Here is a 26256-nt window from a genome sequence, read left to right on the forward strand (position 1 = left end):
CTGTTCAGAGCAGATCTGAGGGGTGGATTGACTGTGTGGGTCTTTCCACCCTTTCCTCCTGCAGAGACACCACCAGTGAGCCCACAGGGACTGCTTTGTGATGTGAAGAAAGGTTCACCTGCCACACCAGATCTGCAGGTCTCAACACAGCCACCTGGATCTGTACCCATATGGGTCTTGCTACCCCAGCTCAATGCAAGCTATGAGTTAGAGAGAGTACAGAACCAAACCAAGGCTGTGCCTCCCGATTTGGTCTTTAGATGGCCAGGTCTCCACACACAAGGTGCAGAGCAGGTAAGCTGCTCACCAGTGTAACAGGGTGGAATTACAAAATTTCACTCTTTTATACTCAGTATTTCCTCAGGTATAATTTCCATCATTTGACTAAAAGAAGAGTGGGCTACTGTATAAATAAAACATTATTTTATTTTTACATGTGTCTCAGACATTTATTATGTACCTGGGAGATAAGCTCATTGCTGATTATTTTAAGTATGACTATAAAACCTGAATAATATCTGGCTATGAACTAGAGCTGGCCAGACTAGTTTTTGAAGACAAAATATGTGATTTGTTTGCTTATTCATCAATTTTATCTGAAGACTGCATTTTTTTTTTTTTTAAGTAAATGTTTAGGGTAAGTCACTTATAAAAATCTGTTTCTGACTTAGAAATGCTTTCATGTTCTGCATTAAATTTTGCTGCAACAGGATTGCTATAATTTTGCTACAAAACTGGCAAAATCCCATAGGAATTAACTCTCTACATGTGACAAGTTTCTTCTGCAGTTGGTGACCTTCTGACTACTCTCAGCACAACCTAATGTCAAATTTCTGCTGGGTAGTGAGTGATGAAATATAAATCAGGACCAGGCTTTCAGAAATATCCACAACCTAATGGCTTTTCTTAGTGAGGATACTGACATTCTACAGCTCACACTGTGGGACTGGTATGTTAAGAAAACTTCCTCTGTACAGTGAAATGATGCCAAAGTTCCCTGAAAGTTTGGAATGCCCATCTTATTTTCAAACCAGCACAAACAAACAGTAGCAAAGAAGAATGCATCAGAGAGATGCAATAATTTTTTAACCTCTCTGGCATGCAGGGAAGCATACAGGTGCCAGCATCCCCAGAGCTGGATCTCCCAGCATGTCTTTTGCAGGCAGATCTAGAGGATGTGATACCAGTTCTGTCCATCTCTTCCGTGCCTGCTGGAACGGGTGGTTTGCCTGGCATTACTCTCCCTCTTTCCTGCAGAACGAACCTCTGCGCAGGAGAGGGCGCTTCTCCTTGCAGCAGGGATGCAGCGCAGCCTCGTGAGTCAAAGAATGTGAAACACAAAAAGAGAAATGTTATCCCAAACTGGACTAATTCTAATACCCTGGTAACAGTTGTTAGTAGCTGCCATCATGAGCTGCTGGTAAGAAAGGGTAGGGCTCTGAACTCATTATGTCTAATCTGTAATTCACACCACTGATAACTTCTAGGAGTTTACTCTCTTACTCTATCCTGAAAAAAATGCTCAGTGGTAATGAAGCAAAAACCAGCCTTTCAGACAGAAGTCTGCTGAGGAGATATGATAAGATGTGGTAAAAATTTTACAAAGCATTACATTAATATTGTCTACAAGAGCAACCTCTCACTGCACCATGAAATGATCCATCCTGTTGGGTAGTCTCCGTTGGTGACAGGGCCTGTGCATTTCAGCCCATGATCACAGAGCATCCCTCTATGTTCAAAGGTCTGTCTTGAAATATTTTCTTGAGGGCAATGAAGAATCAAAGAGAAGACAGATTCTGTGGGGAAAGGGTGTTGTATGATATACAAAGTCCTTAAAAACCTTGTAAACCTTAAGTCACAGATGTTCTGAACAAATATGCAAATATCCATGTTCATAAAGCTACTTAGAAATGCAGCAGCCTGTATCACAGTTCCCCATCTATAAAATGTGACTTTTCTTCCCTTGAGCATTGTCTGGCTCCTTGGTTTAAAATACAAGCCCTTGCAGGAGATACTAGAAAGTGTAAGCAGGTGTGTCTGTGCATATTCAGAGCTTATTGTAATGGCGCAGAGAACAGCGTGGAGGCAAATAGGAGGTATTAAAGCACAAATTCTAATTAGTCAACACTTTCAGAGTCAGATTCAAAGTACTTTATTTGCTTCTATTTATGCTAGGACATCAGAAAAAAAAAAATACGCAGACTTTAATTTTAAATTTGTGTCTCCTTCTGGTAACGTGGGCATTAGACCCTTGGGGATTTTGCTGGGATTTTTCTCACTGTGATATTCTGGTGTTTGGAGGTGTCTTGTTTTCAGAAGATGAGAGTGATATTGATCTACAGAGTTGATTTCCAGACTGGAAACGCTCAGGGCCAAGCACTCATATTACCTGTCTAGGTAGAGGATTGAAGACACCAGTAACACTATTGCAGTGCTGTACACAGGAGGGCACCAGCAATAACCTCTGAAATCCCCAGCTCTTGAAGATCTATCCATGTGGACTCTGCCTCTCAAGCTCTTCCCTTCCTGAGACTACTTCCATGAGTCTGCAAGCACTTTCTTAGCACCAGTTTTCTGGGATGAAGTCTCTGACAGTGAGAGTCTGACACGCTTGAGATAACAGCACTATTACTTATTGATTTCATTAACTGGGGGCAGAGAAGTGTTGCCTTTCTTAAACAAGATGAGCCTCACACTACCCGCTACAGGTAGTTTTCATTCTTGTATGTTTGACATTTATAGGTGATGAGGCAATGTGTTTGATACAGGACATTTGATAAGGTATAAAAAATCCTATCATTTTCAGTATGGTTTCTAACTATCTCTAATTATTTTGTTCAAATCCTTCTTAAAATAAGGCTCTCAGTGGAATGGTGCATTGCTGCATTACTGGCAGGTACAGCTGTGTCCTAAAGGGGATAAATGCACAAGTTTCACACTAAACTCAGGACTGGATGGAGTGATATGGAAAAGGGAAGAAAAAATGTACATTAAGCAGCAAGGGAACTCAGGACTATCACCAAATCTTGCTGTCTTGACTTGTGGGAATGTCCCACCATCAAAAGTTAGGAGATTCTAGACAGGCCAATAACAAATCTGAAGTTTCACCAGAAACAAGAAGAGGACAAATGAGGATGTTCCTCTGTACACAGTGGTGTGAAGCAGACTGTAAAGTCAGAAAGGCTTGATGGGAAACTAAAGGTCAGAGGACCACTTCAGTTTACACAAAATTAGAATTCAAAGGTGTGTGTGATTTTATAACTCAGCACGGGGCTTTCCCTAGAGAAGGCTGAGTGGACACTTCTTGCTTTCTTAAACGATGAATCATTGCCTTTCTGAGCAGAAGTATTGCCCTCTCATGAAAGTGGGGAAGCTGGAAATTATACTAAATGTTTCTCTTTTTGTCATCCTAACATTCAGTTTCAGATACTAGAACAAGTTCTTAGTCAAATTCCAAGATAAGAAAATAACACTGTACAAAAAAAATCCCAGAAAGTAATCTTTTTTTTTTTCTTTTTTTCTCTTTTCTTTTTTTTTTTTTTTTTTTTTTTTTTTTTTTTTTTTAACCTCTGGAGATACTAAAACCCATAACAAATAAATCAATGTGAAATTAAACCAAAGCCATGAAAATAGCCATCCTCCTTCTCCCTTAAGGCTGTGGAAAATTAAATGTGAATCTGAACTTTGTTTGCTGGACCATGGTTTCAGATCATAATGACTTCAACCCCTCAGAATATGGAGAATGTGGAGAGTTTTTCATTTAGAAATGTAGCTTGGGCATAATCTTCCATTATGTAGGTCAATATTAATGTATAACCCTGACTTGCCCATCCTTCAGTATCATATGTAGTCGATTAGCACAAAGAAAAGTTTTTATGAAAGCAACATATCATTGAAATATTCAATATATCAGTCAACTATGAGTTGTGACCCTACTGCTTCTATTATGAACCACGCAGAATTTTCATCTCAGAAATAACACAGAGAGGTTAATTCACCCTTTTCTATACTTCCAGCTTTTGTTTAGGATAAATGTCTTTATGTTTTCCATTGTAATTCAAGCTCTGACCGCTTTTTAAGTCAGAGTATAATGTTTTCGAATAATTCAATACAGTCACAAGAGGGCACCAGACTCTACCCTATTTTTCCTGCTGGGCATGGTGGATTTCACAGTGGAAGAAAAAAAACATTACTACCTCTTATATCCCTAAAGTTCCCATCTCGTAAACATAATTTGTAAGACTTTGTGCTGCTCCTAGGTAGAACAGTCTGTACAGAGGAGTGTGTTTCTGTGCTTATCCTCATCCCTACAAATAGCTGTTGAGCCAGACTCAAGATTAGGCTCTAATATTTATCCAAATATGGTAGAAACACAACCTTTTTCAAAGGGTGGCTACAGACAAGCTGAGAAACAAGAAAAACAAACCAAAACCAAAACAAAACAAGAAACAAAACAACAAAAACAAACAAACAAACGAACAAAAATATAAATCATGGTGAGAAAGAGGCATTTCCCTTGCCATAAAATTAAAATATGGAGGATGATGGAACTTGCCAGGATCTGTCCATGATTCCCCGGAGAGGATGTAAGTGGCAGGAGGCAGGCAGACCATCTAAGGCATTCAGCTGAGTCCCATGCAGTGTCTAAACACCCAGCAAATTCTAAACAACTTTCTGATGAGCCCCACTTTGCCTCTCTGCCTCGGCAAACCTCTCTGCACATCATCCTGCACCACTGCTCACAGCAGCTCCCGCGACTTCATCCAAGTCCGTTGGCATTTGGTGCTATTTGTAAGTAGTGCCAATTAAAGATTTATTATTCCATTAATATGAGGCACGTTGAAATGATTGCTGGGAAACCACTGGCTACTGGCAGACCACCAGGAGACAGGAGTTAACATTCCTTTACTGCTACAAAAGTCAAGGCTGTCATTCCCATTGAGGTGCAGGACCAGAGCAGAGAACAAGACAAGCTCACAGCCTGTTATCTCTGTTCATAGTCATGCTTCTAATTGGGTTAACCCTTTAAACACAAGGTACACATGTGCTAGCAACCACTCTCTTAGGAAAAAAAAATCACATTTTTAATATGCCTTTTCATGCCTTAGTTTACCTACTTCTTATCCTCACTTTTTGAAACTCTTATTAAACTGTAATTGTTTTGTTCCTGCTATAATTTATATTTTTACAGACTATGGAATCCTGCTAAGCCACCAGCAAATGAACATCAGCAATAATTTGTGGCTACAGTACATTTTCTTTTTAACGTATTGATTCATCAGACTCTCAAATAAAATTTGGAAATAATCCAAACACTCCAATAAGCCATCACAGCCGCTTTCTACTCTTCAAGGCTCATAGAGGGTCATTTCAATTTGCAGATAAAGCATTCATTTCTATAACCAGGATATTTCTCTTACTAATGCTTCATTTTATTCTCCTTGTTATTTATGATGGGTCTAAAGAAAATCACATTTCTGCTTTGGAAAATGTGAGACAACTAATGCTGTCAACACCTTGTTACCAAAATCTCGACCACCAGAATTATTATTGCATATGAAACTCAGTGTCTTTATTCTTCTACTTTTCCCCCTGTAGATTTCATGGTCCAAATCCTTACCAGCTTTAAGATAAGCTTTAAAATAAACAACTACACCACATATTCCTAAAAGTTTTGTTAGTTTTAACTGTGCCTTTGAATTATAACTCTCCAGTCTGCCATGACTGCAGAAATTAGTTTCCCACTGATATTGTAATTTTCAAGGACACGGCTTGTAGGAACAGCACGGTGCCTCCTGAAAGGCTGGTTTCAAGAGCAAAACACTGTAATATCAAAAGATGCAGAACAGCAAAGGTGCAAGCTCAAATCTGGACTAAAAGATTTGAAAGCCATGCTCTAATGTATGTTCAAAAATATATGAAAAAAGGAATTATTCATTAACTTCTTCAGCCTGCAACCACTCCAGGCCATTTTATTCTTAGTTTCTGCTGTTTCAAAGGAAGGTAGAGCTGATGGGGGAGAAAAGATCTTCACATGACCAGCACAAACACATTCATCAGAAACAGACTAGCTCCTGAGATGAAAATACTGTTCTTAGCTGGCTGAAAAGAAAGGAATACCTTGTGTACTGACAGGCTGCACATGGTTTTTCAGCCTGTGGGTGCTATTTAATAGTAGATGCTTAGTTGCTATAGCAACTGTCATAGCCTATGGTATTTATGCTTAGATACAGCACACATATTTTAAGCAGCACCAGATAATATGGCACTCAATTATCTAAAATGTACATTTTTTAAAATCCCTATTAAGAAGCAGATGTGTTCTTCTAGTTATTAAAAATCCTTTCTAAGGCAGCATGTTTATAACAACAAAACAATCTTGTCCCTCACAAACGTAAAGCTGAACTATCACAATGAGCTACCTTAAAATAAAATCCCAAATAACATTCAGCACTTTAAAATCCATCTTTGCTGACTGCTGGTGAAACATTTGGAGACTTTTGCTGTTTGGTCTAGTGCATGGTGTTTTGTCACTAGAGGTTTCTATTGTCATTAACTTGTTATCATCTGGGCTTTGTTCCTCCTGCCAATGTCCTCTACAATACACTTTCCACCTGCCATGGAGAACACATTCTCTGAATTGGCTGGTAACCGCAGATCTTGCTGAAAACTTTTTCACTTTTATTTTGTCACATCATCCTGGCTGAAGAGATTAAACAAATACTATAATGAGGGCACTCTTTCTTTCAGTGTCTTTCCACTATAAGAGGAAACTAATGGTCGCTAACATCAACAATGAGGGCCTGTGTCACTAACTTCAGCAATGAGGCCAACCAAACCACTTTAGCCAGGCAGGCTAAGAGTTAGTGGACGACTGCAAGCCTAAGTGCTCTGTGTCCTGTTTTAACTCTATTTCCTGCAATCAAAACATACTAATACCTCTCCTTAGCAATTTATTATTGGTTCCATAAAGCCACTAGCTGGCTTGGGTAAAAACAGCAGGTCTGCTTTTAGCTCACAGAGTATCTTAGTCTGTACAAGTTCTTACAAAGAACTCATTTCTTGGCTCATGTCACTCCTAATCCCCATGGCCTCCTAGTAGACAGATCAGATACCCAGGGCCATAAAACCCAAGGCCTGAGGCTGGTGGCCTGAGGCAGACAGATTTGTGCCTAAGAGCTGAATGCTTTGCCATCATTGTGCTGACAGCCACACACCCCTCCCATCACCTGCCTACCACCACTGCTCAGTTTTTCAAACCCCCAGCTGAGCCCACGCTGCCACATTCAGACATGTATTAGCTGCTGCGTGGATTAGCTGGGGTGATGAGTGCTCTGACTGCGCTATTCTCATTTTGTAAGCCGCTAACATTTGATGCCAGCATCATTATCAATCCAACATCTGTTGTGTTGTGTTATCTAAGTTTTTCCATTCCATTAAGTCTTATCAAGTGGTTTAGTCCTGCCACCCCCTTGTAAGTAGTCCTGCCCTCTCTTGGCTCCTCCCATCCCTGTGTCAATCCTTTCCTTCCTCCACCCCTTGTCCCTAGATCCTGCTGAGTCCTTCCCGTGGCCCTGCCCTACAGTCACTCGACAGACCTTCCCCTCCACCTAGAAAGTTCCATCAGGGGTATTGAATGATAGGACAAGACACCGGGGTCCCCTCCTACCCATTTCCCTATTGGTGTCCGCCCATGCCAATCTCCCCAGTTTCCATTCCCTGTTGTTACCCCATTGGTCCATGGAAAGACCATCCCCCTGTTTACACCCCCTATTAAAAACAGCTGCCCAGTGCAGGTTGGGGCTTTTGTTGGCTCTTTGTCCCTATGTCAGGAGGCTGCTTAGAGTCTCCCAATAAACCTGGATTGGAAACCTCTGTTAGCTCAAGTCTCTCCCATGACTTCGAGCCGAACCCAAAGCTTCCCTTCTAACCCCCAGGAAACAGGAGGGTGGCCCTTGCTGACCACTGTGTCAGGTCCAGCCAGGCAAGCACTGAGCCATCAGCGCAGAAGACACGATGGCAAACATCAAGCTACAGTTAGCCCGCAAATGTTCACTCACTTAATACTAACCTTTTGGTTTGTTTTAAAGGCACCAGTGGCCCACTGCTCTTTGTTTAATCCCTCCTACAGGGAGGAGTAGCATCCAGGCTCAGAGCAGTGAAGGAGAAGCCTACCTTCACTGATGGCTGAGCAGAACTTCCAGCCACCTTTGATGATCTACACATTAACACTGCAACGACCCAAAACCACTTTCTCTTACGTTCAGCGCACTGTGGCTGCAGACTGAACACAGTGAAGTTGTATCCTGTACCTGGCTTATGGGGCCCAGCTGAGCTGCTACTACAGGCTCGTTTCTTGAGGAACAGCCACATTTAATTACTCCTTAGCTGTTTTTCCATCTGCCTCTGGATTTTTTAGGGGAGCTCTGCTGCAGGAATGTGCTTGTCTGCAGAAGCACTCAGGACTGGTTCATTATGCTGCCTATCTCAGAAGTAATCAGAATTTGCCAGTTTGGGCTTAAAGGAAACTATGTGTACTAGGAGTGGGACTCCTGCCCTACTCTACAGCAAAATTAAAAAGACAAACATATCTTAAATGCTTTAATCAAACAGTAATTATGAGAGAAACAATAGAGACTCAGAACAAGTCCATGTTGTCTTTAGCAGGCAGAGGCAAGCAAGCTCTGTCCCCGTTACAAACCAGTGGGATCACAGCCAAAAAAACTCTTCCAAACCACAGGCAGTTGTGCTGGTAATGCACAGAGCTTGAGCTAACACACCTTGTCTCTCAAAAAGAGTCGCCAGCCAGAGCACAGCACTGCACTGGCGACAGCTCACAGCTCCCGGTTCAGGGCTGACTCATGTCTGGTTTTGTTGGGTTTGGGTTTTTTTTTGTCTTTTAAAAGGGTAGTGTCAGCCCCGCTCCTGGACGCTGCGTTTCTGTTAATTTCTGCGGTTTTATAAACATTATCCAGCTCTAAACAGCCTTCCCGTCACAGCCAATGTGTGAAAGCCTGGGCAGCTCAGCAGGGGGCTGAGCAGCTTTGAGAAAGAAGCAGCAAAGCTCCGAGGCATCAAGCACAGCCCAGCACAGGCTTGCTCCAGACGGGAAGGAAGGGGGCTGGGCGGGAGGGAGCGGTGGCTGCTTTCCAGCGCCCATGGCACGCAGGTCACACCAGCCGGTACCAGCCACCGCCGGAGGAAGAGGCAGGCCGGGCTGCGGGCTGCGGGCCGGGGAGCGCCGGCGCTGGCTGCCGGCTCAGCTCCCGCAGCCGCGGGGGCTCCGCTGGGCACGGCGGGAGCGCCCGCAGCTCTCGGGGACTGAGCCAAGCCCGCCCTTGCACCGAGCACGAGGCATCCGCTGCCCAGCCAAGGGAAGGAGCTCAAGGCAGCAGCTCCACTCGACCCGGCCCCGCTGCTCTGAGGCTGCGCCTGCAGCTCAAATCGCTGCCTCCATGTGCTAAAGATGGATCTACACCTCGGACCTGCTTGGAAAGATCGAGGCAATGCCTGCTCCTGTTACACCAGCCCTGGTGCCTCCTGTTTCGGACAAAAAAAAGCATCCCGTTCATATTTTTTACAGGCTGACAGTGCTTTTAAATCCCTTCAGAACTTCCACTCGCTCTGGAGATACTGCTGTGTGTCAGTGGTGACCCGGCTTCCCAGGAGAGACCTGCTGAACTGATTTCCACCATTTTTCCTGTCACCCATGTTACTCATTTCCTCAGCAGGCAGGCTGCTCTGCAGTGTCCTACTAGGTGCAATGCCTCCCAGTTGTCTAGAAGCTTTGCGTATATGTTTTTGTGAGAAATGGATTTGTAAAGAATTCTTGAAACTTGATAGAAATTTCACACAATCTTGAACATCCGTATAAACACTGAGATAAGGTGTGTTGATTTAGGATGGCTATAGAAGAGAGATTATATTGTTGAGAGATTGAACTACAAACAAGTTTCAACGAGTTTTAAAACATGGTATTGTAAAAATACTAGATATTTTAAAGAATTAGAACTGTGAAAGATGGACTATGTGGGGAAAAAATATAAGTGATTGGTGTTAGAAGTAATAGTAGCTCTCCTGATGATCCCAGCCAATGATTCCCTCACTTTTTTCCTTTTCTTTGTATGCAGTTACTTTCTTCATCTCCATTTCCCCTGTCAGGTAGTTTTGCAGACAGCTCTTTCTAGCTCTCTAGTAAAATACTTCAAGCTGCATTGTTTTGCAAAGATCTGTCCAGATTTTTCCATTTTGACTTTTCAAGTTCCATTTCTCACACATGTGAGATGTGAGAGTTGCTTTCTGCTGAGAATAATCAAATGAGGAGACATCACTAGTTTCTCAGATTTTTAACAAAGATGGAGAATCTTTAACAATTTTTCTTTCACTGGTTCAGTCAGAAACTTCAATGATGTAGTTCTTAAGCCATAAGACATCCTCCAGTTTCACTGGAGAGGTTATTGGGGGGGAAAAACATAAACAAAAATGTTGTGATCCTCTCACTGTAGCTACCCAGAAAAAAAAAAGATACAGAGAGGGGACTTAAGAACCTTACTCTATATAGATGATGCTATCACTAGAGGAGCAATGCAAATTAACTCTCTGAGCTGTGATCCTTCAGGGAACAGCCCCCACACTGCCTCAAAAGGGGCCTCCATGGAGGCTCAAAGGTTCTTGCAGGATTTGTCGTGGGAATACCTGTTTGAATTCCTGCTGAGCTGGGGCTGCCGGGGGGTGTGGGAGGGTGGTCAGGCCCTGCTGCCACCAGCTGTGAGAGGCGGTGGCCTGCAGGAGCAGCTGGGGTGGCAGAGCCTAGATCTGTCTGCTCCAGGAATATGCTGAGTGTGTGGAGTGATGGCTCCTGGAGTGACAAACCAGGCACTGCTTTAGGAAAGACTGGGCCCAGCGGGAATGTACTTTTCCCAGATATTTTTCACACTGACCATCTTTTGTTTCATGAGCAATTTAGAGATTACCAGGATTACATCTCGGCTGACTGCATGTTGGGGATTACAATGTTAGAAATTAATTGTCTAGGGTTACGTTTTATTGTAACTTGCTGACAGTTTAGCATGAGTGGGTCCTGCTCAAAACTTGGTGTCAGGGAACTTCAAGTGAACTTTGTTAGCATGGAGAGATAAGCAGGGGAGTAAACAGAGAAAGACTGGGTTTCTTCAGATAAGAGTTGAGATCCTGAAGGGCCCCAGGATGGAAGATAAGAACAATTAATGGCCTGCACAAGTGGACATGGAGAAAGAATTCCATGAGGCGTTACAAGACTTCAGACCATAAACCAACACTGAGCACTGGAAAATCAGTGCACAGACTGTGAGGATATAAAGGCCCAGGGATTTCTTTGTTTGAGATCCCACACCAGAGGCACCACCTTGAGCTGAAAGAAACTGACTCTGGCCCAGAACCTAAGGTCCAAATTCTTCCTTAACATTGCAAAACTTTGGAGGTGGCACAATTCACAGCTGAGTACCTGGACAAAGTTTTTGCACCGTGTAGATGGCAGGAAAACTGGCGTACAAATGTGTTTGAGGTTCTTGTTGGGGTGGCTGATATGGAGTGCTTAGCTCTGAAAAAAGAAGCTCCTTGAAGCTTAACGGACACCAGGTACCAGTGTGGGAGCTGTGGGTTGTGTATGATGAGTCAGGAGAGTTTTACCAGACAGCACAAGTTGTAGAGCATGTCAGGTTCTTCTCCCAGTGCATCTGGAGGACTGGGACAAGGACGAGGAGGAGGATAACTTGGATTCTTTTGTGTGATGTGTTGAGTCTTGACTGAGGCTGCATTCTGACATCTGAGAACATGGTGTCATTCTGGGCTTGTAGCTGACTGTCGTAAAGACCTAGAAATACAGTTTCACCGTGATCCACTGACAGCTGTAAATGCCTGTTATGAAGCAAACACAGTGATCATCTGTCCTAGTCACTGTGTTCTAGAGGGCTTGTTCTGCATTGCTGATTCAATAGAACTCAAGGGCTGTTCCTTTTATGTTGTGGTAGAATAAACAAAAGAAAGGAGACACCTTTCTTGACTGTACAGAATCCAACATAAGGATCTCTAGTTTGAAGTGAGTTCTATATGGAGTTGTGAAGGGAGTTTTAAATGTCTATTATGCAAAAACCACCCTGGAGAATTATCTATTACACTGTTGTGTTATCTAAGTTGTTTCATTCCATTAAGTCTTATCAAGTGGTTTAGTCCTGCCACCCCCTTGTAAGTAGTCCTGCCCTCTCTTGGCTCCTCCCATCCCTGTGTCAATCCTTTCCTTCCTCCACCCCTTGTCCCTAGATCCTGCTGAGTCCTTCCTGTGGCCCTGCCCTGGGGTCTGCCTGTCACTCGACAGCCCTTCCCCTCCACCTAGAAAGTTCCATCAAGGGTATCGAATGATAGGACAAGACACCAAGGTCCCCTCCTATTCCTGATTTAGGGGGCTCCTCAGAATCTCCCAATAAACGTGGATTGAAAACCCCTGCAGAAGTTGGCTCCTTCTTCTGTTATTGCCGCTCAAGTCTCTCCCACGACTACGGGCCGGACCCAAAGCTTCCCTTCTAACCCCCAGGGGAACAGGAGGGTGGCCCTTGCTGACTGCTATGTCAGGTCCAGCCGGGCAAGCGCTGAGCCATCAGTGGGGAAGACACAACAGCAGTTTGACACCCAATGTGAGGCCTGGGAATATCACTGGACCTCGTGGGTGAGACTTGGCGCTTTCCTGAGGATTTATCTGGGTGTCAAGCTACCTCCAGTAGAAGCAGGCCCTGTTTTAGAGGGTGGTGCTCCTGGGGGATGGGAGCGGTAGCCTCAGACGGCACCTCTGAAGTCGCTTCCTGACAGAAGCCATCATCCTGGACCTTTCCTTTTCCTCTGGCTGGTTTTGATAAGTTTTCAGCCTCTCCTAGTGCAGAGTGCTTTCTTTCTTTCTACCTCCCTGCCCTTTCTAATAATTTTCCCACTTTTGGGAAACTAGTGCCTTTTGTGGCTTTTGCATAGCCAGGCACTCTCTTTGCATTTTGTGTTTTTTCTCTTGGCTGGAGGGAACCGGCTTGGGGATTTTTCCTGCTCTTCTTTCCTCCTTTTATCTGGGGTGGTGGGTTAATTGAGCTGTGTGGTTTCTAACAACCGAGCCATGGGTGCAAAGCTCTCCGCTGCTCAGAAAGGAGTCTATTTCCAAGTTGTGGGGGTCCTTGTGGATGGGAGTTGTAATGTCAATAAAAGGGCAGTTAAGAGCCTTGTGAAATGGCTCTTCCTCCATTTTCCTGCACTTGTGGCCGATGTGCATTTTTGGGATTTAGTTGGAAATAAATTAAGTAATTTGGGAAAATCGGGGAGTAACTTGTTAGCAAAATTGACATTTTGGAGTCTCCAAATTCGTACAGTTGTAAAATCATATCAGAAAATGGAGGATGAGCCTTTGTTGGGCAGTTTACCCTCTTGTTCTCCTGCTCCTAGTCCTCCTCCCTCTCCTGTTGCCCCTGCAACTGGGATTCTGAAGGGAGCAACCCGCCATTTGGCACAGGGCTGCTACCGACTCCCCGGCTCCCCTCAGAATTCCCGGTATCTTTGCCTGAGTCCCAGCCAGACTTCTCAGGATATTTCTCAGTCCCTTCTTTCCCTAGGATGTACAGCCCCGTCCCGCAAGCCCTGTGTTTGGTTTGACCTTCCCAATCCTGTCCCTTCCCAAGATGTCTCCCTGAAGAGACAAGGTGGCAGGAGCCACAAGGTTTTTCCCACCACTTGTTCTTCCCAAAATCCCTTCATCTCCTCTTCCAACCCCTTCCTACCCATAAACCCCTCCTCTTCCTGTTTTGTCCTTTATTCAAACTCCACCCACAACTCCCTTAAGTTCTGCCCCTGGTCACACCCCTGAGGGGGGATCTTCAATCATGTGTCCTCACCCCCTCTCCTGGCCCCTCCCATCCTCCTCCTTCTTCCAGTTCCCACAGTCCCTCTTAAGGTTCCCTGGTTTTCATTCCAGAGGGGAGGAGCCCAGAAATGGAAGTTCCCATGATTTATGGCCAGTTCTGTCTGCTGCACCAGTGGCTTTTATACCCCAGTGAGAGGGGGATGTGCAGGCCCAGTGGACCCTGCTTCCATATCAGACCACCAAAGAGTTGTGTAAGGCCCAGAGAGAGTTCTCAAGGGAAAATGAATGCTTTCAGGGACTTCTCAGGGCGACCTTCTCCTCTGATCTCACTCCTGCTGATCTCTGGTCACTCTTCTCCTGCCTGTTGTCGCCCACTGAATTTATTTTGTGGGAGGCAGCCTGGAGGAAGGAGGTCGAGAATGTCCTTCCCACATTGTGGAATAACCCTGCCACAGCAACTGACACTGAGGGACATATGTTATCTGTGTGGGGAGGCAGAGTGGGAGGAAGGTGCCAGACAGGCACTTGAAATCCCTAGGGGGTGCTCCGGGAGTCAGCCAAAGCTGACTGGTGTTCTTTAATTTAAAACCAAAAGGGCCTGTCTAAAATTATTTAAAAATTGTTCAGTCTCCTCTAGAGCCTTTCATAGATTTTGTTGAGAGACTCTGCAGGGCGGTGGAGCTCCAGGTGAAAGAAGAAGAGGTCCATCAGGGGATCCTGAAGGAGATGGCAGTACTGAATGCAAATGTTCAATGCAAGGCCGTCATCCTGAGCCTGCCAATGGAGCCAGCCCTGCATGACATGCTAGAAGTGTGTGAAAAGAACGTTATCATTGAAGCAGAGGAACAAGACAAGGGGCAAAGACATCCTCATTGGATTGCAGCAGACGATACCACCCCAGCCTTCAAACCACCGACAAAGCAACCGCCCCACACGCTGAGACCTTCCCAAAGACCTCCTACAGCGAGCAGACCCTGCCATCTATGTGGAGAACTGGGGAATTGGATGCAGTTCCTCCCTGCGCTAAGACATAAACAGGGTGGGCCCAGAAGTAACACTGGGGACGGAACTAAAGCAGAAACCCACTGAGGGACAGTTGTTAACCTGCAATTCAAAATCACCTGACTTGACTAATAGTAAATATGACCTCTCTCACAATATACCTATTCTAACGACCACCTCTTACTTTGTACCTTTTAGGCTTCAGCTGGTGGAACTACTACATCTACAGGACTCACATTTTCACTTCATCCAAGTGTCCCTGGATGATTCAGGTACCTGGAGCAAGATTGGATGTAAGTATGTCATCATTGGGGACACCAAACACAAGAGGTCAACATCATTCTGGGTGTAATTAACACCAGATCAGTCCAGGCTTGATGACCCCAAGCCCCGCAAGGATGCTGATATTACTGACCACTCTGCTCTACATCGTGTGCCATGGCCACCTGTGGATTGTTCCCAGCCACAAGCCAATGTTTGGAAAACTCTGGCACAGACCCTTGGGCAGGATAACATCTGTCTGTCCACTGACTCCACTGCCAACCCAATGTCCACCTGCCTTGTGGGGATCCCATTCAAGTCAAATTAATTTCCTCCTTTAGTTTCTTCTTTCCTCCCTATGTACAATCCCTTAGTTCCCTGGGAACAGTTCCTCAAAAGATTACCACAAGCCAAGGAGGAACCCCATGAATTTGAATTGCTTGGCTCAGCCAGCAAAAGCCCCTTATTGCGTTCATTTTCTGATTGAACCTATGTCCCAAGAATCAGGTGCACAGAAATAAAACAAATCAAAAGTCAATACATAGCAAAAAAATTGGTGTAAAAAAATCAGCCACAGAATGGAACCATTTACCCTTACCTCCAAACCTCACACCCTACCTAGTGGAACTGTATTTATTTGTGGAGATACAGCTCTTGCAGGCATCCCCTCTCACCTACCCAGAGGCCCTTGCACCATCGATCAGTTGAGCCTGTTTTCCCCCAACATGTCCCAAATTTTGGATTGGCGTCAGAACAACAACACCAACCAATTGGACGGCAAAAAAAGAGAACTTGGTGACCTGGACGCAAATTGCAGCTCTGAAATTATTCATTGGTCAAGACTAAAGGGGGTCGCATTTACTCTTTTTTTACCATGGGTATCTGTAGTATGTTATTTCCTCCTGCTTTACTGTATGACACTACAGCTCTGCTGTTTCCCAGCCTGTCTTACAAGAACCTCAGCCGCAAGCCTCGCCCATCCTCCAGCTCCAGCTGCTTATCCCACCCTTTCTCCAGCTCCTTCCCCTCCCCGCCCCAGGGCCGGGAGGCAGCAGCTGCCGCCTCTGCGGCGCTCCGGCAGCCCGGGCCAGCCGCCCCTCCTTCCCCCGGGCTGCTCCGGAGCAGCCGGCACGTAGCTGCTGGGCCGGGAGAGCCACCGAGACACGCTGGGGCAGCCTAAGTGCTTGCAGATGTGCAGCTGCATCGGGCTGGGGTCACAGCGGCAAGGTTTGGTTGAGGGGGTTTTGCTGAGCAGGGTGGCAGCAGCTTTAGGACAGAACCAGTTAGGTTGGAAAAGACTTCTGAGATCGAGTCCAACATAGCACTGCATAACATGGCACTGAGTGCCATGTCCAGTCTTCCTTCAGCACCTCCAGGGACGGTGACTACACCGCCTCCCTGGGCAGCCCATTACAGTGCCTAATCACCTTTTCTGTGAGGAAATTCTTTGTTATGTTCAGCTAAACTCCCAACAGCACAGCCTAAGGCTATGTTCTCCGTAGCCCTGTCACTCGTTCCCTGGGAGCAGAGCCCAACCTCCACCTGGCTGCACCCTCCTGTCAGAAAATTGGAGTGATAAGGTCTCCCCTGAGCCTCCCCTTCTCCAGGCTAAACATCCATAAGCTGCCTCAGCTGTTTCTCTTAAAACTTGTGCTCTAGACCCTTCACCAGCTCTGGTCTCTTCTCTGGACACACTCCAGCCACCTTAATAGTCCTCCCCAATTGAGGGGCCCAGAACAGGGCACAGTACTCCAGGTGTGCCCAGCACTTCCCTGGTCCTGCTGGCCACACTATTCCTTTAGAGGCCAGAATGCCACTGGCGTTCTCGCCCGCCCGGGCACTCGCTACTGACTCATGTTCAGACAGCGGCTGCCTGCGGGGTGAGACATCACCCCCGCCCCAGCACGCGGGTTCCTGGCTCCGACTGCGAGACCCGGGGCTGGGCCCGAACAGGAAATGCCACAGGCCTTGCTAATGGAGTGCTGAGGCCTCCTGTCACCCCCGCGGGGCGCAGCTCCGGGGCTCCCGGGCCGTGAGGGAAGTGGGACGGCGGGGAGCGCCCGGCCCGGGGCTGCCAACGCTCCCTCTCCCCTCCCCCGCCAGGGCTCCCCGCGGGCTGCAGCGCGGCCAGGTCTGAACCTGTTCCCGCCGGAGCCCGTGGCCGGGAGCCCAGACGCACCGCGGGGCCTTGGCTACGATTTGAAATCGGGGCGGCCCCGCCTCGCCCCCGCCCCCGCCGCCCTCAGCCTCTCACGGCCGAGGGGAAGGGCCCGGCTGCCATGGCAACCTCACCGCCTTAGGGGGCGGAGCTCGGGGGCGGGACGGACGGGCGCTGTAGCCAATCGCAGCGGCGAGTGCCGCCTGCAACGCCTGGCGGCAGCCAATAGCGGGCGCCGCCGCTCCCTGGTGGGCGCGGTCTCCGGGGAAGGCCCGCCCCCGGCGGCCGCGGGACCCTTTGTGGGCTTTGACAATAAGATGGCGGGCGGGGGGAGGCGGGGCCGGCTGGCCCCGCCCGTCCCTCGGGCGCGGAGCCGCCGGTGAGGCGGGAGCCGAGCGGGAGTTCCTGCTCGGGTGTGCGCCGGCGACAGCACTGGCAAGGCGGTGAGTACGGTGGGCTGGGTCGGGCTGGGCTGGGTCGGATCCGCGGGAAGCTGGTGCCGGCGGAACCCGCTGAAGGGACGGGATCGAATCAAAATGGCGGCGAGAGCGCGGGGCGGTGAGTAACCGCCGGCAGCGCTGAGGGGGCCGGCGCGGGCGGGACGGGCGGCCCGTTCCGCACTTCTCCGCTCGGTCGCTGCCGCAGCCCCGCTCCCTCATCGTCCGCGCCTCTCCCGGGCGCTCCGCTGCCCTCCCACTGGCGGGGAGCTCCCCCTCGCTCCCCGCCCCGGTCCCGCCTCTCCCCCCGGCTCTGCGGGCTCCCCCTGCTTAGCGCCCCCGGCCCCCACCTGCGTTTCCACGGGCTCCTGCCCCATCTGCTCAGCCTGCTCTTCCCCGGGTGCTGGAACCCCTTCCCCAGTCTCTCGAGTGCCAGAGAGGTGCCTGCCAGCCCCCTACGCCCCGGGGGTGGGCAGACCCCAGTGCTTTACAGGGGCCTTTGTTCCAGTCTGAATAGCGATGCTTCTGGCCTCTCCGTCCCTCTGCTGTGTCTGCATCCCACCTTATACCTCGACACACCATACGGGCACACGTGCATGGCTAAAGAGGAGTAGCAGCTCCCTTTCCGTCTTTTTCTCCACTGTTACACAGAGCTTTGGTTTCTTCCCACGGTTCTTAGAAAAGCCAGTGTTGGAGTGGAGAGGATTAGAGTGGTAGAGGGGCGATACGGTTCCTTCTTGCCTTCCCGTGCTAACCATCATCACTGTACTTACGGCTGTACAAAAAGCAGCACTGTGCTTCACTGAGCCTCCAGCATGGCCTGGGTACTTCTTGTCTGCTTTCCCCTAAAGATAAGCACTGCTGAAATTCCCTGTCTTTGTTAACCCAGTTAGTGGGAAGCAGCTTTTTTTCCCTAAAGTACTTAGCTATCTCTTTGGCAGCATATCACTATATGAGTCCGAATTGCGTGTGAAAATGGAATGTCTTAAGTTGATGCTCTAATAAGAACTGAATCAAATTTCAAGCACCTTTTTTATAAAGCAGACTGGGAATTTGTTGATCCTAAAAGCAAAACTTGTAATGAATTACATAATTCTATGCTATTATTTATTTTTTAAAAAGTGAAACAACAAAACCCACAAAACTCCTTTTCCCTTAGTGCACTATGCTGCAGCTAGCTGTGATCTCCTTGACAACAGTTTTTCTGCGTAGCTGTTTCAAACAGCAGCTTAGTTGAATACACAAAGTTTGGGCTCATGATACTGGGGAAGCAGAAGAAAGGAGATGATGCAGCTCGTCTGGATGCTGCTTCTTGGACAGAGAAAGGTGCTGCTTCAAATTATCAGGGGATTTTGAACACTTTGAACTCTGAAGCAGCAGCAGTCTTCCTCTGATGTACCAAAAGGTTTTACACAATGGCTAATGCCTTTCTGAGTATGTTAATAGATAAATCAATAGGAAAAGATACTTAGATTTTAATTAAGTTTCAAATTTAGAATTCTCTTGAGATGAGTGCTTATTGGAGATAATGTAGGGAAGTTTGTGGGAGGTCATTTGTTTGCAAAGTTTTAATTGCATCTGGTAATAGCTATGAAGTTAATATGCTTTTACTGAGAACTTGGTTGTTGAGGTACACATTTATGCCAGTTTATAGAGCCCAGAGAAATGACTGCTGTGATGGACCTATTCTTCAAATTTATACTAACAGAAGTCCATGTGGTTTGGTTATAGACCAGGGAAGAACATGGAATCACATGCAGCAGGTTTTAAACATTATTATATTGCATGGGAAAACTCTCCTTCTGTAGTACATAAATAGATTACAGACTGAACTGCTCTGCCAGCATCCCCTGTCATTTAGTTTGTGGATGTGATAATGGCTCTTTTACCAACAGCAATAGTCCCCTCCTGTATTGTCCCCTATTTTGGGAGGCAAACAGCCACAGCCTCTCCCTCTGAAATTGTCAGATATACCAAATAGCATCAGAAAATATTTCAGTTTGTTTTTCTCATGACTGCACCATCTTTACCTGTAGTTCTTGGAAGGGAGGTGGGGGAGGTGTTTGATGTTGGATTTTTTTATGCCCTTGTCACCTACCCTCCAATAAAGTAGAAATTTTGGGATTCAAATAGTTACCAGACACAGGCTCTCAAAGAGATCACTTTTCATTTGTAGAATATGTTCAAAGTGTACCTGGGGAGCAAAAACTTCTGAACTTTTATTGTGTCATAAAGTGTTTGCCAGAAATAAGAAATAGTTTATTGACTTGATATGGTGTCTGACTGAAGTTGTAGTTCAGATGCCTTAAGACACTGTTTCTAAAGTTGCTGTGAGCTCAGTCTATAAAAAAAAAGAGACTTTGAATTGTTTGAAATACAGTTTCCATGACATAACATCATTTAGTTTGAATATCTGCGATCAAAAGTTCTTGGCTTGAGAATGTTAAAGGTGGTTTTTTTTTTTCCCATTGTGGCATTTTAACAAGTATGCAGCTTCTTGAGTAAAGACATGTTTTCTGCACTCTCACCCTCAAGTCCTTTGTCATCCATTTTCTTCCCCCTCCATTTGAGAGAAGCAATTTTGAAAAATTGTTTATTACTACACAAAACAGAAAATCAGAACAGATCTCCATGTGCATCCTCTTTATTTGTTTCTTTTCCAGGTATGCACTTCAGTTGCAGACACAGAACTGTCTTGTACTGCACAGACATGTCTAGAAAAGTATCTGAATTGTTTCCATTGTTTATTATAAAAGTTTTTCTAGCCTGTTGGAACAGCACTCTTTTTTGTTGCAGTAGTTAAGGGAATTGTTGCATGTGATGTGAAGTTGTATTTGAGATATCAAATCTTATTATGCTTTAAATGGGTTTTAAAAACTCAGCCTTTATTGTTAAAGCAGTTTAATTACTGTCATTACTTTCATTATTGTCATCTTGCTAAGTAAATCTTAGTCATAAAGTTTCGATGCTGTAAAGGAAAATTCTTTCATGTTTTGCTATGTTACAGTTTTGTGTTTGTGCCACCTCATTTCCTCTAGATGCTACAGAGATATACATGGGTTTGTACAAAAAAGGTGAAAACTATGGTTTTGTAATAAAAGTAAGGAAGATTTGCTTTCGTTACCTTTTGTTTGTGTACACTTTAATGCTCATATGAAAAATTTTTGTTTTCTCTTTAAATGACAAGGCTGTTGGCATAAGGGAAGTGCTGGTCCAAAGGTCCAGGCAATAGCCTAGGACTTGGAATTAAACTGGCATTTCCCTCCTGCTGCAGATTTTGGGGGTATTGCTGGCCAAATCCCATCTGTGCTCTAATTGTGCGTTGGGTTTAACAGTACTATTCATGTTTCTGGGAATGATGCTCACATCATACAGGATAGAGAAGCAAAACTGTCTTGTTCTGCATCTCCTGTCCCTGCCTGACATCCTGCTTCCCTGTGCTTGCCAGGTGGTGCTGACACTTTTACTGCATGGACTCTTGCTCAGGAGCATGGGAGAAGAGGAAGGACTGCATCAAACACCATTCCTGGTACGTCACTTTGTGCTTCTTAAATGAAACCATAACCTGGTACTCTGTGCAGTCAGGAGAACAGAATGGCAAAGAGCTGGCTTTATGATGTAAGATACTAATTGAAAGCAAGTTTTAGAAAAAAATCAGTGAATGCTGTGAAAGGTTTACTTTTAAGAATCAATAAATGTTTTTCCTCTGCTTCTAGGTGCCCAAGTGTGTGTGATGTATTGATGTTTTCAAGTTTTCTCCTGTGTTCTGTTGTGTTGGTGTTCCTTAGAAGGCATATAGATGCCAAATTATAAATGTATGAAACCAGGTTAACATTCAATTGACATTTTAATTACTCTTCAGAAGAATGTAAGTTGAAATAAAAGAAGCTTCAAACTCTCCACAGTGTTTAATGTTTGATGATGTGATCATACATGATTTGTAAACAGTCCCAAAAGATGTTTCTACAGGTTGTTTCACGTGGCAGGGGGGGAGGTAAGGGTTTGTTCAGAAATTACTGTACATACAAGTGTAGGAAAAATTAAATAGGGTATCTTCTGATAGGAAGTTTGCAGGAATGTCTAAAAATCTGGAAAAGGAACTATCGAGCAACAACAATACCGAGTATTTAATATTATTAGTGCAAATATGTTAAGTGTCAGGATAAAATTTTAGAAGAAAAGTCCAAAGTATTTAATACATAGTTAATCCATGGATAGCTTTTAAGATGAAAAATTACTACAAGACCAAGTTTATTCTATATGTAGTCTCTGCACATTATGATTTCTAAAGAGTTTTGTATCTTCAGTGGAAAGAAATCTTTTAAGAGTTGGCAAATCCCAACAAAGGTTATTTCACGGATATATACAGCAATGTAACAAGTGTTGTACAGAGTCAGACCAAGTGTTTATCTAGCTACTGTGTTATCCCCAGGTTTTCACAGCAGATAAGCATGTAATGTATTTTGAAAGGAGCAGTGTTGTTGCCCTTTGGTGGATTTTTAGTGTCTCTGAAAAAGCTGAGAGAGAATTCCTTGAAAATATGTGGAATGTACCGTAGCAACCAGAAAAGCAAGCCAGAGTTTAGGGCTTATCAAGGAAAATGGGAAGTTACACAGAAAGACACAGCAATAGTATTTTTGTTTTATCAGCTTTTACTTGAAGAACTGTTTCATTTGGGTCACTACCTTGGAAAAAAGCCCCCAAATAGTCGGCAAACAGGAATTCTAAGGACAGAAGACATAGAAGGAAAATAAGGAAGAAGCATAAATTAAAAGGTCAGGTGTCAGCTTTCATTTGCAACCCAATTTTTATAAGACTTAAAAAAGTGATATATACTGCATTAAAAAAAAGTTACTTTGTATTTCAAGGGACCAGTTGCAATATTTGCATGGGTCGCTGTTGTCAAAATTAGTGCAATTCAGAAGAAGAGCTGGTACATGAGAGGTACCCCTTGTAGAATTCAGCAAGTGATTTTAGGTGTGAATACTGAAAAGCCTGCATGCACCCTGTGTATTTTTAGCTGGTGAACCTAAGCTACAAATACAGGAATTTTCCTGTCTTACAGTCAACTATAAATAAGGAAAGGAGTACAGAAGCCCATACAGAGGATGACTGTGATTATCCTTACTGGATAGTTCTTATTGGAATTACTTGGTTCTTATTGGAATTACTTGGTTCACTTACTCACCTAAGGAAGGGAACCAGAAGGACTGCTTTGGGCACCTCTGCTGAATGTCTCAAGTTACATGGAACAAATCTAGATATTACTGTCTTTGTAGTCAAATAAGCAAATCTTTTCACATATGCTGCCCATGTTTGGGTTTTTTTTGTTTTGTTGTTTTTTTTTAATGTTACTCTGTTAGGCATATTAATGTTCTGGAGGGGTCAAACCTTTTAAAGATGGTGTGCCAGGTTGTATTTTTATTTCCAAAATCAGAGGTTAAGCATGCCAGTAGAAACTCGGGAGGAGCGAGGAGAAACTGCCTCTCCAGTAGGGGAAATACAGCCGGTGAGATGTTTGCTTCTGTGCGAGGCAGCGGCTCCTGACTCCCATCAGGTGCGGAGCTTAACGGGAGCCAGGAGCTGGGAGCCCCTGCCTCTCTCCGGTGCCATGCCTTGTGGACCTGCTCACCCCTGGTTCCCGAATGTCGCCTTTGGGACCTGGTCCACTTGTTCCTGACCCCTGTTGTACCACACTGGCCATTCTAGAGCATGGTATGACAATTCTGATGTTTCTATCTTTAAAGAATTTGCTTTTTGATAAAAGATTAAAGTTTGCTGTTCTCTTTTTTAGTACTTCTTTTTCCCTCCTTCCTCTTGAGCCGTTTGTGTTGTTCATGATTTTTTTATTTGTTTGTTGTTTTGTTTTGTTTTGTTTTTAACAGGACACAATGTTTGTGCGAGGATTAAAGAGAAAATGTTTTGATGGTGAAGAAGACATTGAAGGGACTCTGGCTGGTATTAAAGCTATTCCTTCCTATAATCTCCAGCGGCAGTCACTTTTAGATATGTCCTTGGTTAAACTTCAGCTGTGTCACATGCTGGTCGAACCCAACCTTTGTCGTTCGGTACTAATCGCCAACACGGTACGGCAGATCCAAGAGGAAATGACTCAAGATGGGACTTGGCAGATGATAAATACACAGAGTACAGGGCAGGCATCCCTGGATCGTCTTGTTTCAACAGATATCCTCTGTCGTTCATCTAGGGATCAAGCTGAGGGAAAGCATGTTCCAGCCTATGGTACTTTCAATAAAGACTTTGAGAATGATCAGGCACAAGATAGTTCAGAAACTATGTCAACAGCATCTGCAGTGCAAGCACCAAGAAACCTGCAGAGCAACGTGTGGGAAATGGAGAATCCACAAGAAAATAAAGGAAACTTTCAAAAATCTTTAGATCAAATATTTGAGACACTGGAGAATAAAAGTCCTAATTCTGTTGAAGATCTGTTTTCAGAAGTTGACAATTCTTACTATGATCTTGATACTATGTTAACTGGCATGATGAGCAACACAAAAATGGGACACTGTGATAGCCTTGAAACATTTTCTTCTTCAACAAATACAGCATCTAACTCTAATTGTAAATCTGATCTTAATGACCTTGATCATATTGTGGAAATCCTTGTTGAATCCTGAACCTCCTTGTGTGGAGGTAAAGATCTGTTAATGGGAGAAAAGACTTGAGAAAGCAATTTCCACAGTTTGTTCTATCAAATCTGCACGAGTATTTTACAGATGTCTGTATATTATATAGCTACATATATTAAGAAGCACTTCATATTGCAATATAGTGTTAACTCTTAAAGTTAACCTGCAACTTGCAGTGTAATAATCTGATTTATTGTCCACTGAACTGTAAGTACATATGGTAAATGTTTCTACATTGGGGATCCAAGGCTCTTGAAATTGGGTTCCTTTTACCAATTTGTTTTAGCCTTTGATGGAGGATATCCTCAGGGAGAGGGATTCTCTTATCTTCTTATACTTCTCCCATAAAAATGGTAATAAACAGAGAGGTTGGATAACTGGTTTCCTGTTATCCTACGGTTTCACTTTGTTACACCACAAACCTCCTACCATACCTGCTGCTTCTGTTTCAAGTTGCTACATAGCTCTTACAGAGCAATATGCAATATTTCTTGTTACCCTTGCTAGCTTCTTCTGGGTTTTGCTACAATTTTTACTTCAAAAATAGTTTTAAAGTGTTTATTGGTGTTTAGATTTTTCCAGGTATTTTCCTAAAATATATTTTTACTACAGATGTTATGTCAGCTGCTAACTTAGTAACTTTTGATCATATCTGCAGTTGATGTATTTTTTGCAAAATTTTCAAAAAGGGATGTTTTTTACCATGAGCTACCCAATGTAGTTCAGTAAAGTGTATGTAAATATACAATTTTATACTTTGCATTAAAATGTAAGAGCTGTTTTCATGATTCTGTTTTATAGAGTAGTACTTTACTAAATTGAGTATTGTACATTTATGCTTTTCATACCCCACACACTTGAGTATCATTATAGGACAAGCTTCGATCTAGCTAGGCACAATTACATTTAATTCATTTCAGACCATACTTTTTGTTAACTACAAGCCTAAATGATGCTGGTTTTATTTATGTGTATTTATATGTAAATGTCATCAAGTGAATTGTTTATCATTGAAGTCTACCATCAAATATTTGTTTATATCGGATAACTATCTTGCACTAATTGCTACAAAAAGTGTTATTAGCGGCCTTTAAGTCTCACTGGTTGGTATGTCATGATGTCTTGTCATAATTAATATGCTCCACTCTTACCAAGGGTTTCCTCTTGGCTTTTTTTAATAACAAAAAATGTAATACAACATGGATGGTGGTCTTTTCTTCCAGCACATTCTGTTTAGAGTGTATATAACTAAGCTTATTCCTAGAAGATTTTTTTCTGGGGGAAAGGGAAAATTTGAGTATAGCCTATAATTTTATTATAAAATAACAAATGTTTACCATCAGAAGTTGCTACTGGGGAAAAGCCCCAAACTAGCAGGGTGCAGGGAAGGGGGAAAATACAGATTGGTTTCTAGAATGTGTTGGCCATGGCTTGCAGGGGAAGACATCTGTCAGTAACGTGGTTGTTTTTTGTAGATCTGAGCCAAGCAAGTTGCTGAACAAGAAAAGGGAACCTTGCTGTGTGTGGCAGGCTCTGCCTGTGACCTTACCTATGATGCAGATTCTCAGACCTGGAGTGAGGTTTGGAGGTGGGGGTGCCAAAGGGGTGTTAAGAACATTTGAGTATCACTTCAGGAATAAGGAGACCGCTGAGCTTATGTGCTCTAGAATCATCTGCTTAGAGGAAAAATACCATTTAGCTAAATTTTGCAAACTCAACAGTTGAATGTATATTGGCTCCATCTTCCAAAACCACGTACTTGGTGTGAGTCTTCAGTGAACCAGAAGATGTTTCCTTGTATTAAATTTGGCATAAGGTAACTTGTAGTTGCTGTAGTTAAACTTTGATTAATAACTTCATGCTCAAGGACAAAAT

At 44.4% G+C, this 26256-nt stretch overlaps 1 protein-coding gene and 1 long non-coding RNA gene across 3 annotated transcripts in view; one reads left to right on the plus strand and one right to left on the minus strand.

The window, feature by feature from the left end:
* LOC144246466 (uncharacterized) overlaps positions 1–18159 on the minus strand; it is a 30842-nt gene extending 12683 nt beyond the window's left edge. The window contains exon 1 of the long non-coding RNA XR_013340135.1: positions 18079–18159. This is a non-coding gene — a long non-coding RNA (uncharacterized LOC144246466). The remainder of the gene's footprint in view (positions 1–18078) is intronic.
* CDCA4 (cell division cycle associated 4) lies at positions 17619–25579 on the plus strand. 2 transcript variants are annotated; one of them, XM_021554500.2, is made up of 4 exons: positions 17619–17734; positions 21177–21257; positions 23166–23443; positions 23614–25579. In XM_021554500.2, exons 3-4 carry the CDS (start codon positions 23441–23443, stop codon positions 24367–24369), a joined length of 759 nt encoding a protein of 252 aa, XP_021410175.1. In that variant the 5' UTR covers positions 17619–17734; positions 21177–21257; positions 23166–23440; the 3' UTR covers positions 24370–25579. The 2 variants fall into 2 exon arrangements, with proteins under 2 accessions (XP_021410175.1, XP_021410174.1); XM_021554499.2 differs by lacking the exon at positions 23166–23443.
* The last annotated feature ends 677 nt before the right edge of the window (positions 25580–26256 follow it).

The sequence above is a fragment of the Lonchura striata genome, chromosome 6, assembly GCF_046129695.1.
Source record: "Lonchura striata isolate bLonStr1 chromosome 6, bLonStr1.mat, whole genome shotgun sequence".
Taxonomy (NCBI): domain Eukaryota; kingdom Metazoa; phylum Chordata; class Aves; order Passeriformes; family Estrildidae; genus Lonchura; species Lonchura striata.

Bases quoted from the DNA above. Each gene is read 5' to 3' on its own strand.
- CDCA4 (XM_021554499.2), top strand. From the start codon at position 21,219: ATGGGAGAAGAGGAAGGACTGCATCAAACACCATTCCTG. The intron at 21,258-23,613 runs GTACGTCACTTT...TGTTTTTAACAG, and splicing joins TGCATCAAACACCATTCCTG to GACACAATGTTTGTGCGAGG.